The sequence below is a fragment of the Condylura cristata genome, unplaced genomic scaffold (assembly GCF_000260355.1).
Source record: "Condylura cristata isolate star-nosed mole 26May11 unplaced genomic scaffold, ConCri1.0 scaffold00040, whole genome shotgun sequence".
Lineage (NCBI taxonomy): Eukaryota > Metazoa > Chordata > Mammalia > Eulipotyphla > Talpidae > Condylura > Condylura cristata.
This window is the reverse complement of record NW_004567141.1, coordinates 4,640,201-4,653,315: the sequence shown is the minus strand read 5'-3', so window position 1 is coordinate 4,653,315 and position 13,115 is coordinate 4,640,201. Positions and strand designations below refer to the sequence as shown.

The 13,115-nt window shown below is 38.4% G+C and overlaps 1 protein-coding gene across 1 annotated transcript in view; it reads left to right on the top strand.

Moving 5' to 3' along the window:
- ASH1L (ash1 (absent, small, or homeotic)-like (Drosophila)) overlaps nucleotides 1-13,115 on the top strand; it is a 170,983-nt gene that overhangs the window by 150,306 nt on the left and 7,562 nt on the right. The window contains exons 14-25 of the mRNA XM_004693822.2: nucleotides 1,897-2,005; nucleotides 2,432-2,596; nucleotides 2,750-2,844; nucleotides 4,268-4,425; nucleotides 5,821-5,973; nucleotides 7,227-7,281; nucleotides 7,364-7,496; nucleotides 8,660-8,908; nucleotides 9,683-9,769; nucleotides 11,288-11,378; nucleotides 12,076-12,214; nucleotides 12,324-12,496. Coding sequence (XP_004693879.1) covers nucleotides 1,897-2,005; nucleotides 2,432-2,596; nucleotides 2,750-2,844; nucleotides 4,268-4,425; nucleotides 5,821-5,973; nucleotides 7,227-7,281; nucleotides 7,364-7,496; nucleotides 8,660-8,908; nucleotides 9,683-9,769; nucleotides 11,288-11,378; nucleotides 12,076-12,214; nucleotides 12,324-12,496 — 1,607 coding nt within the window. The remainder of the gene's footprint in view (nucleotides 1-1,896; nucleotides 2,006-2,431; nucleotides 2,597-2,749; nucleotides 2,845-4,267; nucleotides 4,426-5,820; nucleotides 5,974-7,226; nucleotides 7,282-7,363; nucleotides 7,497-8,659; nucleotides 8,909-9,682; nucleotides 9,770-11,287; nucleotides 11,379-12,075; nucleotides 12,215-12,323; nucleotides 12,497-13,115) is intronic.

Sequence of the window (13,115 nt, the reverse complement as noted above, 5' to 3'; positions counted from 1 at the left end):
CACTGGTCTGTATGTCTATTCTTATTCCAGTACCATGCAGTTTTGATTATTATGGCTTTGTAGTACAGCTTGAAGTTTGGGATTGTAATACCTCCATTTTGATTTTTCTTAGACATGATGGTTTTGGCTATTCGAGGTTTTTTGTTGTTCCATATGAATCTCATCAACATTTTTTTCTATTTCTTTGAAGAATGTCATTTGAGATTTTTATTGGGATGGCATTGAATCTTTATGTTGCTTTTGGCAGGATGGCCATTTTGATGATGTTTATTTTTCCAATCCATGAGCAGGGGATGTCTTTCCATTTCATGGTGTCTTCTTGTATTTCTTTTAATAGTATTTTGTAATTTTCTTTGTAGAGGTCTTTTACCTCCTTTGTTAGGTAGACTCCCAGGTATTTGATTCTTTTTGTTTTAATTGAAAAGGGGATGGTTTTTTTGGCAAGGGAGATAGCATGATCATGAAGGTGGTTTTCCCAGGGCAAGTCTTATTCATTGCACTCTAATAAATGTGCTGACCCCTGCGATTTCCCCAAATATGGGAAACTCGACTTCATAATTTGTGGTAGTGAGGGACTGTGTTCACACTCTCCCCTGGGGGAGGGGGGGTCACAATACCTATCTCATTACTTCTAAGGTTTAATGAGGTAATGTGTTAACTATATAGCACAGTTTGTTTTTGTTTTAAGATGTATTCACTTAATAATACAGAACGGGTACCGGCCCTTGAGGGGGATAAGAGGATTCACTAGAGACAGAGTGGGGAGCAGAACATGCAGATTGACGAAGTACACAGCTGAGGGGAGCAGTAGGCCAGTCAGGAGAGGTCTGCCAGGCCATGTGGGTCACCTTCCTGCTGAAACTGCTACTGATAGCTTCTCAGTGCTGCACTTTCACCCATTGTGCCACTAGGGAGGGCCATGATTTTCTGAAGAAATAACTTACATAGACAGGCTTTTTTTTTTTTTTTAACAGATTATTTGACTTATTTTATTTACAATAACCGGGATGTATAGAGGTGCAAGGGGTAAGAAGATTCACCAGCTACAGAGTGGGGAGCAGAACAAGCAGATCTATTGAAATACACTGTGAGGAAAGTAGCAGGCAAGACAGGAGAGGTCTGCTGTGTTGAGTGGGTTAGTTCCCTAGGGGATCAAACTGGTGCTGCAGTGGCTGACCCCCATAGCTGATAGTGCTGAGACTTTTTTTTAAAGATTGGTTTATTTATGCATACAAGAACTGGGGTACTGGCCAGAGTTGGGGGGTGGAGAGGATTCACCAGAGAAAAGAGTGGGGAGCAGAACAGGCAGATGTACTGAAATTCACTGAACAGGCAGATGTACTGAAATACACTGAACAGGCAGATGTACTGAAATACACTGCGAAGGGAAGCAGTGGACAGGTCAAGAAAGATCTGCTGCTCTATATGGGTCAGCTCCCTGGCTGGGGATGGAAATTTTCCTGCAGTGGCTGCTGATAGTGTCTTAGTCCTGTGCTTTAATCCATTGCACCACCATGGAGGGCCCAATAGTATCTGTGTGCAGTTTTGGGGAGGATAAAATTGTTTTAGAGGGTCTTTGAATACCAAGCAGGAAATGTTAAGACCTTTCTTGTACTGTTAGTATAATACAGGCTGAATGCCATTTAAAAAAGAGATTAAAAGTGGGAAGATTGGCCAGGAAAAACTCTTGGAATAATACCAAGATACAGTCATGAAAATCCAGAAATAGAATGATTATAATCAGAATAAAGAAATAATGTGCTCATTAGGAGAAAAAAATAAGTTCTTGAGTAATTTGATAGGGAAAAAACAGGCAAATTTGAAATCAGCCTATCAGTTTTTCTAGTTTTCAAGTATAGTTGTTAAGAATCTCACTTTATGTTCCTTCCTGTATAGGTCTGTTAATGGAGTATACCGGATTGGACTGTATGCTCTTAAAGATATGCCAGCTGGTACTGAACTCACTTATGATTACAACTTTCATTCCTTTAATGTTGAAAAACAGGTAAGAATACTGTGTCCTAAAAGGAGGTTAACTTTTCTCAGTGTTCACTGTACCATCGGGCTTAACTAAACATTACCAGTTTGTACATTGAAAAGTACATTGGAAAAGATTTTTCACTCTTATCTCTACCTATCAAGATACATAGGTCCTAATTATTCTTTTCAGCATTCTGTAGAAAAAGACTGTGTAACCATTTTCATCTCCAGAAAGTTCTTAATTATTCTGATGAATATGTTTTCTCAGTTTAATATTTCCTTTCTGCTATACTAGAAACCCATTTATATTTATGTTAGACCTAATCACTTATTTTCCTCTATATGAAAATTTCCTGATACTTCTTGTTGGTTGTCCAGGTACTGAAGCAGCCTTTTTGAATTTGTAAATGAAACTGCAGGCTAAAAGCTTTTTTTTTTTTTCCCTTCAAAGCAACTGTGTAAGTGTGGCTTTGAGAAATGTCGAGGAATCATTGGAGGCAAGAGTCAACGCATGAATGGACTCACCAGCAGCAAAAACAGCCAGCCTGTAACCACACATAAAAAGTCTGGACGGTCAAAAGAGAAGAGAAAATCTAAGCACAAGCTAAAGAAAAGGGTGAATAATGACCTAATGACTTTTCCTAATCACCTACTTTAAGGGAGTTAATGGAATAAGGCAATATCGAGGGTTTTGAGAATGACTTTAATGTTTTTTTAGTTGATTTCTTACTGATCTGTTTTTTCCCCATCAATCTAATCGGCTTTTCAGAAGGGCCACCTTTCTGAGGAACCCAGTGAAAACATTAACACCCCAACAAGATTGACCCCCCAGTTACAAATGAAGCCAATGTCCAATCGAGAAAGGTAAAAAGATTTTCTTGCCTTGAGTTCTTTAAATTTTGTGACTTGTCAGTTCGGAAATTATTAAACATTTGTATAGCTGAACCAATAATTTCATTTGGTTATCTTAAACCAAGGATTCTGGGACTTCTACTGGAAAATGCTGCAACAGTATAAGTAAATTAATACAAACTTTTTAAAAACATTGTTTATAAAAGGGTTAAATGGGCTTCACCAGATTGCCAGAGGAATCCATGGCAGAGAAAAGGTAAGGAATTCCTGCTTTGTTGACATGTTACCAGACAATGAAAAGGATCTTTAATGATCATTTCTATTCATTTCTATATTTAGATAAAATCAGAGGTGAATAAATACGTTTGTGCCATGATTCAGATTGCCTTGAGACATAAGCTACAACTTCCCTGACATAACACTCCAATAGATTAGAAAGTTCATTCTATTTATAACTTTTTTTATAATCCCTTCCATCCTATTTCACTTTGAGTCGTAAAAATTTTAAACTTAAATAAAATAGAGATGACTTAGTCTAGAGTTTGTTTCTGAGAACAGCCACTCTTCTCAGTGTGGTTCTTGGTGATTGAGCTCAAGGAGCATAGCATTGCCTGGAAGACCTGCAGGGGCCTACATTCTGTATTCTCTCTTTAGCCAGTCATCTCCCCTCTCTCTCTCTCTCACTCTCTGTTTTTTTTGGGTTTTTTTTTTTTTTTTTGAGATAAGTAGTTTACGTCACTGTATAGGTTTCAGGTGTGTTCTGTGCCATTTTAGTCAGAATTTTCAGAAATTTCAGAATTTTCCATAGTGATTTATTAAGCTCCCCAAGTGATTTCAGTGTGTAGCCAGTCAAACTATAACATTAATCTCCATTTACTGAGGCCCATATACTGATACTTGATAATTACTTAATCTGTGTGCTGGTATGAATATCAAATTACAGAATCATTAAAATAGTTTAAAGTTGGTGAAGATCGACATGAGTCATTGAAGTTTAGAGATTCATGGGGATATACTTTACTAACATGGTTTGCCCAGCACATACTATCTTAAATCTTCTTTTAATGCCAGTTCAGGTCTCCTGTTACAACTGATCCTAAGCCCTGACTGTCTTGACACCTCCTTTAGAATTTGTACAAATGCTCCATAAAGCCTTGCCTTCAAGTCCTGCTATTTTAATTCCTAGAATTTTTGCAGCTTTTAAGTGGTATGTGCTAGATATTTGTAAATAATATAGGGAAATGTTTTATGTTAGGGGGGAAAATCAAGATGCAAAACTGAGTAATGTTTTTTTACCTGTAATTATCTTTTTGATAACTACATTCACTGATAAGTAAGTATGCATTCTATCACAATAATGACATAACTACAGTAGCTAGGAAATAAATACTTATTAAATTGAGGAATAAAAGAACTCCTTTCTTCCTTCCTTGAGGAACTTTGTATTAAAGCATCATGTGTTCTTGGTCCGAAACTGGGAGAAGATTCGGCAGAAACAGGAGGAAGTAAAGCACACTAGTGATAATATTCATTCAGCATCATTATATTCTCGCTGGAATGGCATTTGTCGAGATGATGGAAACATAAAGTCTGGTAAGACCTGGCAAAAGTTCCTATTAATTCCAAAGGATTGTCTCAAATTTTTAGCTAATTTCAAACAATCTATTCAGATACTCCTTTTAGTCAGAATCAATAAAGTTAAGATCCGGAAATACAAGCATTAATCAGTAATTACCTATCAATCCTAACTTTTAAACTTCTTTATCTCTACCCTAAAGAATTGGAATAAACTCCCCCACCAGCACCAGCTGGTGCTACTACCGCCAGCAGCCCCAATATCACTAGTAGCCTGAAAGTCACTAGACATTAGCTAGGTCCTCTGTGTTCCTACCTGGAAAATAATTTGCAGACAGGGTAAAATGGACCAGTCAGATGCTAGAGAATAGAAAACCAGTGTCAATTTGAAAATATATTCACCCCACATTCAGATCAGTATTATTCACACAGGTTTTAAAATTTCCCTTTTAAAACCATTAGTAAATAATGTTACAGCACTTCTTAGTTTAGCTCTGTTTTCCAGAACAGACTGAAGGCAGAGAAACTGGCATGTCCATGCATCCTTTCTCAATGAAAATAAAACATAATAAAGCTCTTCTTTTATTCTTTTCCTCAAAAGTGGAAGTATTCTGCATGGTGTTTAAGGGAATATGCTAAATGGGAACTAGGTAGATCCAGAAATTATCCCAGCATCTTATATCCTCTGAGTAATTTTATAGGCATATATTTTCTAACTTGTATCCCAATTATTTCAATTGTCTTGATAGTAATAATTATATGTCAGGAACTGAGGTGAGCACATTGTGTCATTTAATCTGCACAGTTACTTAAATAAAGGAAGTACTTCCACCATTCCCATTTTATAATTAAGAAGCTGAGATACAGAGAATTTTTTTTTAAGATTTCTTTATTTATGCATACAGGGTACAGACCAGAGGTGCAGGGGTGGTGACAGGCTTCTCCCGAGACAGAGTGGGGAGTAGAACAGGCAGATCTACAAAGTACACTGCTGAGGGGAGCAGTGGGCAGGTCAGAAGAGGTCTGCCAGGCCATGTGGGTCCCCTCCGGGACAGGGATCGAACTCATGCTCTAGTGGCTTTAACTTCTTAGTGCTGTGCTTTAACCCGCTGCGCCACCAGGGAGGACCCAAGGTAAAGAGAATTTAAATAACTTTTTCAAGGGCCCTCCCTGGTGGCATGGCAGGTTAGAACACTGCCCCGCAAAGCTAAGCTAAACCTCTGTGGCTGCTTCAGTGTGAGTTTGATCCCTGCCCCAGAGGTGATCCACATGGCTCAGCAGACCTTCCATTATCACTCATCTACTTAACCTCTCCAGGGAAAGTAATCAAACAAATGCAAGCATCTATTAGGGAAGAGAAAGCCACATAGATCACCTCTTTTCCTGAAAGTAATTTTCACTTTATCCTTTCAGATGTCTTTATGACCCAGTTCTCCGCCCTGCAGACAGCCCGGTCAGTTCGAACAAGAAGGTTGGCCGCTGCAGAGGAAAACATTGAAGTGGCTCGGGCAGCCCGCCTAGCCCAAATCTTCAAAGAGATCTGTGATGGTATCATCTCTTATAAAGGTAACCATATCAGTCACAAATTCAATCTTTCTTAGCTTTCTTTGTAAAAATCACATCACTGGACCTCCCTTGGGGTACAAAGGATAAAGTCTCAGTGCTCTCAAGCTACTCCTGCACCACAAGGGAGGTGCAGCAGACCTCTCCTGACCATCCCGCTGCTCCCCTCAGCAGTGTATTTCAGTAAATCTGTCTATTCTGCTCCCCACTCTGTCTCTGGTGTGTCCTCTGGCCCCCCCCCCATACCTCTAGCCTATACCCCAGTTCTTATATACATAAATAAATAAACCTTTAAATAAAGAAAAAGTCATGTAGGCTGCTCAGGATCCTGAACACCTATAACTATGCAAAGACCTCGCTTTTTCCTTCTCCCTTTCCTAATAAACCTGCCCTTTTAAAATGTTTTTAAAACAGAAAAGAAAAGGAATATAGTATTAAGAATATAGGAGGTTGACCTCTGTAGGATTGATTATGGTCTAGATATCACTTATTTTTTGACAGAGGCAGGTCTCTGTCTTGGATATAATTTTCCTAATGAGTCAGAGAATTAGCAATTTAAGAAAATAAGTATTACAAACATATAACAACATTGGGTCTTAATTATTTTTTGATTAACCTTTGAAAATCTAATAACATCTGGATTCTTTCTCCCCCACCCCACCCCCAAAATGTATATACATGATGTTGCAAGTATTTTGGAGGATTTACAGCTCTAACCCCTATACATTAAGGAAAAGAACATCACGTTGCAAGGAAATTATTTTCAAGCAGACACCTTTACTTGACTCTTTTCCTCCAGCAAGACATATCTTTTTAATGTGTGTTGGTGCTGAAGGAAGAGAGTTTTTATTTTGGAAGTGGTAGTTTGAGTGATATACAGAACTTTTCCTTTTCTTCTTTTTTTTAATTGAATCCAAACCAACAGAATAATATTAATTATGGGCCATTAAGGAGAACTAGGAGACAATTTTTGAATGAGATGATCTTTACAGAGTAGGAATTTGCCCCAGGAATTAGCTGCCTTCAATAAATTCTCATCTTTTATTCTTCATAGGAAGTTTTCTTTATATACAATCTTTCATATTCTAGGAAATCCTGAAAATATCTTTTACCCCTGCCTTTACCCACATTTCTAAAAACTTGGATTTTCACAGTAAATTTGTATTTCTTTTTCTTTTAATTTTGGGGATTCTACTTCAGTTAGGAGTTAATATTTTCCTGTAATGTTTCCACTAAATCTTGATGTTCTTTTGTAGATTCTTCCCGACAAGTGCTAGCAGCACCACTTTTGAACCTTCCTCCAAAGAAAAAGTAAGTTCACATATGTGGGAATCATCTAAGCTTTAGAAAAGTACTTTGTCTACCAGACTGACACCCTGGCTTTATGTTCCAGAAATGCTGATTATTATGAGAAGATTTCTGATCCGCTAGATCTTGTCACCATTGAGAAGCAGATCCTCATTGGTTATTATAAAACAGTGGAGGCTTTTGATGCTGACATGCTCAAGGTCTTCCGGAATGCTGAGGTATTTTTTGCTGACTTCGAACACAGATTTAAGAAGTTTTTCTGAAGTGAATTATTCTAGAAGTTTAAGACTTTTTCTATCAACCTTCATATTTCTAGTTAAGAATGACAGCAGTATTAATTGAGTATGTTTAGGGTAAGAGTTATAGTCTACTAAATATTATAGTATCTTCTATATTAAAGACATTGCTATGACTAGAGTGGAAGTTTACATCATACTCCCCCAAAATCAAAACTTTAAACTTAATTTAGTATTAAAACCTTGTATGTACATAATATAGACATGTTGCTCAGTTAAATCATATCTGTAGTTTCCTTCAAGACAGTAAGTACATATGAAATACACAAAAATATATATAGATATATAGGTGAACAATATACCTTAAGGATGGGTATTTATGGGTATTGTGCTAATAGATTATAGAATATTTAAAGGTCACTGGTTAGAAATCTTGAACTGATCTAAGGCAGTGATGAAATTGTTATGCCTGAAATATGGTACATAGAAGGAAAAATATTATTCAGTGATTTTTTTTTTTAAATACAAAGGTGTTTGGAAGACAAAAGAGGCCACTAGATAAAAGAATAATTACTTACTAGTAATTACTTACTAATAACTATTAGTAAGTAATAGTTTAATACTGTTTTCACTCATTTCCTATTCTTTATCCATCTCTCCATTTTATTTGCCCAGAACTATATATTATGAAGACAGATGAAATGAGAGAGAAAAACAGACCTATGGGAGAATTAGAGCAATCTTGAATTATAACATGCTTCTGTTGAAAATCAGGTTCCATATCTATTTAAAATCTGTATATCTATCCCTAATACCTGCAAGACAAAGGTAAATTCAGAGCTTCTCCACATTATGCTTGTGGTATTCATATTCCAAGGTCTCAGTGTATTTGCTCTAGTGGACAGTAAGGCCTCTGATAGAAGTTGAATGACAGAGCAAGAAGGCAAATGGAAAGATTATCATGCAGATATAATTTTCCTTCATTTTCATTATGTTGCCTGGTAATGGTACCAGGCATCATTTGATTATATTGAAAATCTATGAAACCAAAATGAGAAGATAAAAAAATCCTACTTGCCCTTCAGATGTATTCTTAAGCCAAATTGTGAAGACCAGACATGATTTCTTTCTTCTGTTTTCTTCAGAAGTACTATGGTCGTAAATCACCAATTGGGAGAGATGTTTGCCGCCTACGAAAGGCCTATTACAATGCCCGACATGAGGCATCAGCCCAAATTGATGAGATTGTGGGAGAGACAGCAAGTGAGGCAGACAGCAGTGAGACCTCAGCCTCTGAGAAGGAGAATGGGCATGAGAAGGACGATGATGTTATTCGCTGTATCTGTGGCCTCTACAAGGATGAAGGCCTCATGATCCAGTGTGACAAGTGCATGGTGAGAGTCAGGATTCGAAGCAGAAACCTGGTCCTGAGGCGCATGGCGGCCTACTCCAGAAGTAGCCCCCGTGCCTCTCAGTTTAATGGGCTTTTATGAACTCTAACTTTGCCTTGGTTTCTGTTATCCCTCAATTATTTACCATATTATTTTTCTCTTTTTTTATGTCTATTATTTCATTTTACTTCTTTTTCTAGCGCCCCCCCCCCCATTCCTTCTGCCCACTTTCCACTGCACACTTCTCTCACAATCTGGATGAAGAAAAGTGATATTTAGTCTAGTCCTTTAAATTAAAAAACACTAGAAGTACTACTCTATATTAAGACAGAATGCCTAATAGAGGAGTCAAGGCCTAGATTTGAGTTCTAGTATCCCCCTGATACATCTCTACTCATTACCTTAGATGGAAAGTTGGGCTGTGAGTAACATACAGGATTGTTAAGAAGATATACTTAGATATAAGTAAAATTATATTGTAACTGTGAAGCCTTTGAATAGAGCTGATCATTAGTAAGTAATTTCATTCTGTATTCATTCTCCTACTCTTGTCCATTTCCCCATTTTATTTGCCCAGAATTATATATTATGAACCAGTCTATAATCTTTTGTTCAGACAAATTCTTTTTCTCCTGTTTTACCATTTTCCTCAATTTCTCACTTATTCCTTAGTTCTTTATCCACTTGCTAATTTTTCTTATTCTTAGCCCCTAGAACTTCTCTTGATAAGTCTAAACCATCCTACACACATACACCTTGGCACTTGTTTTTCTACAGGTGTGGCAGCACTGTGACTGTATGGGAGTGAATTCAGATGTGGAGCACTACCTTTGTGAACAGTGTGACCCAAGGCCCGTGGACAGAGTAAGCTGGCCTCTCATTACTCTCATTACTCTGACCTTAAAAGTAGGAGATTTAGGGCCCTCCTTGGTTACGCAACAGGTTAGGACTCAGCACTGCAAGCTGGCCGCAGCCACTTCAGTGCGAGTTCAATCCCCAGCCCCAGAGGAGATCCACATGGCGAGGCAAACCTCTCCTGACCCGCCCGCTGCTCCCCTCAGCAGTATACTTTATCAGTCAGCCTGTTCTGCTCTCAACTCTGTCTCTGGTGAATCTTCTCACTTCCCGTGTGCCCTTGACCTGTACTGCAGTTCTGCATGCATAAATAAATAAATCTTTAAAAAAAAAAAGTTGGAGATTTAATACATGATATCTTGCCAACCCTCCTCCTAATAAACTGAATTTCCATTGATAAGTTATTCAACCTTTCTCACCCTCTTTGAGGGTGATAATTCTGCCATTTTCTTCAGCCATGTGATTAAAGAAAAAAATAAAATGCCTAGAAATCTATGGAAGAAATGGTATTATATAAAACTTAAGATTTTTAATAGATGTTATCAACTACCCATAAAAGAAGTAGCTTATAAAGCGCAGAACTTGAGTACTCTAAGTTTCATTCATGTTAAGCAGTATTTAAGTGAAAAGAGCACTGGACTCTTAGTCAACAAAGATTAGTTTAGAATCACTTTCCAAGAGAGACGGTGAGTTGGTAACTTGACTCGGTTGTTAAATGAGATTCTGTCTTGATTTTGTCACATTTTATTATTTGTGATCTTGGGCAAGTTCAGCTCTATAGAGGTGCTATTTAGGCAGTATTTCTTAACAGTGGATTTGTTATTTTGAGTGAGTGTTATGATGAATGTGTTGCAAAATGTTCGACTCCCTGGTCCTTGGGCACTAAATGCTAGTAGCCTCCTCCAGCCATTACAACAATCAAAATCCCCTTTACACATTTTCAGATGCCCCCTAGATAGCACAAAGTGACCACAGAGAGTAATCGTGTGGGTTATAATTTGGTATACTTCTACTATTGAGTACAATAACATACAACTTTGTCCTCCTCTACCTTTGCTTTTCTAAATTAAATAACTGTATCTGCTTTCATCTTTTTTTTTTTTTTTCTTTTTTAACATCCATGGTGTATTGAAATAAATTCTTATTGATTGGGAATTCTAGTTTTTAGTTCTTTACCTCTTGAATAGAGATCAGTAAGCTGGATGTAGTAGTCCCACCCTTAAATGTTGGCTTCTGGGCCCTCCTTGGTGGCACAGCGGGTTAAAGCTCTGCACTAAGAAGCTTAAGCCAATTCTGCATGAGTTCGATCCCCACCTGCCCTGGAGGAAACCCACATGGCGTGGCAGACCTCTCCTGACCTGCCCGCTGCTCCCCTCAGCAGTATACTTCATAGATCTGTCTGTTCTGCTCCCCACTCTGTTCCTGGTGAATCCTCTCACCCTCCGCATCTCTGGCCTATACCCCAGTTCTGTATGAATAAATAAATAAATCTTTAAAAAAAAAAATGTTGGCTTCTGCTTTTACCAGGAAGTACCCATGATTCCTCGACCCCACTATGCCCAACCTGGCTGTGTATACTTCATCTGTTTGCTCCGAGATGATTTGCTGCTTCGTCAAGGTGAGTGTAGAAGACTAACCTACTTTTCAAATCTGAACTTTCTGAGTAATAGGAAATGTCTGTTGTCTACATAGTAGTCATTATTGTTTTATGACTTTTAATGGCAATAGAAACTAGATTTTTTATTTCCTTTGGTTACCCTAAGTCTTTAGGATTATATATCTTACCCTTCAACCAAATAAAACTAATCTAGAAAGACCAGCGTATTGTAAACCTAATTTTAAGAGTGGAAAAGACATGTCAGAAACCTAAGTGCTATAAAACGTCCTTTTGGGGCCCGCCCTGGGTTGGAGTGCTGCACTGCAAAGCCAAGCCAAGCTGTGGCTGCTTCAGTGAGTTCAACCCCCACCGCAGAAATGACCCACATGGCACGGCATACTTCTCCTCTCCCCTTAGCATGTACTTTGTCAATCTGCCTGTTCTGCTCCCCACTCTGTCTCTGGTGAATCCTCCCTGAATCTCTTGCCTGTACCCATTTCTGAATGCATAAATAAATAAATCTTTTAAAAAAAAAGCTCCCTCATTCTCATCATCTACACTTTATTATTTTTACCATTAAACTGCTGGCTATACTGTGTGATTTATTATGTTGAATTTTAAGTCCTGTCTTTGTAGACCTTGGGTCAAACTAATGGATGTCTCACAGAAATTGTTACAGAAATCACTTTAACCTTCTCCTATATTCATTCCTTTCTAGGTGACTGTGTATATTTGATGAGGGATAGTCGTCGCACTCCTGATGGCCATCCAGTCCGTCAGTCCTATCGACTGTTATCTCACATTAATCGTGATAAACTTGACATCTTCCGCATTGAGAAGCTTTGGAAGAATGAAAAGTATGTGTTGAGGTCCTAGCTTTTTTCTTCTAACTTTGCTCCACCCATACAGAACTGAATATTCACTATGATCTTGCTACTCAGCTAAACCACTCCTTTCTCTTCATAGAGAAGAACGGTTTGCCTTTGGTCACCATTATTTCCGTCCCCATGAGACACACCATTCTCCGTCCCGCCGATTCTATCATAACGAACTATTTAGAGTGCCACTGTATGAGATCATTCCCTTGGAGGCCGTAGTGGGGACCTGCTGTGTATTAGACCTTTATACATATTGTAAAGGTAAGTAACCAGGGCTACTTAAGAAATGCCCTCCTGTCCCCTATTCATTGATCTACATTTGTAGATCAGTTGTCTGCTCCCTTCTGGTTGTCCTGGTAAAAGATTATCCAAGGCTACGCTATGAAGTTTCAGAGATCTATGCTCTATATGTGTGTGTGATTTCTTATATATATTTTAAACTTACTTTTTTCATTTAAGACTTAATTTTTTATATAAGCAAGAACTGGGGTACAGGCCAGAGGTGCCCGTACTGGGGGTACGAGAATTCACTAGAGCAGCAGGTGGGTCAGGAGAAGTTCTGCTGCCCCATGTGGGTCACCTCCCTGACTCAGAATCGGACTCATGCTGCAGTGGCTACAGATGCTTCATAGTGCTGCACTTTTACCCCTTGCGCCACCAGGGAGGGCCCATATTTTTTATTTATTTATTTATTTTTATGCATCCATGCATATAAGAACTCTGGGGTAAGGGGAGCTGCGGGTGAGCCAAGAGAGGTCTGCCACACCATGTGGGTCAGCTCCCTGGTTGGTGGTCAAACTTGTGCTGCAGTGGCTACAGATAGCTTCAAAGTGCTGTGCTTTAACACGCTGCACTGCCAGGGAGATCCTATTTTATATAT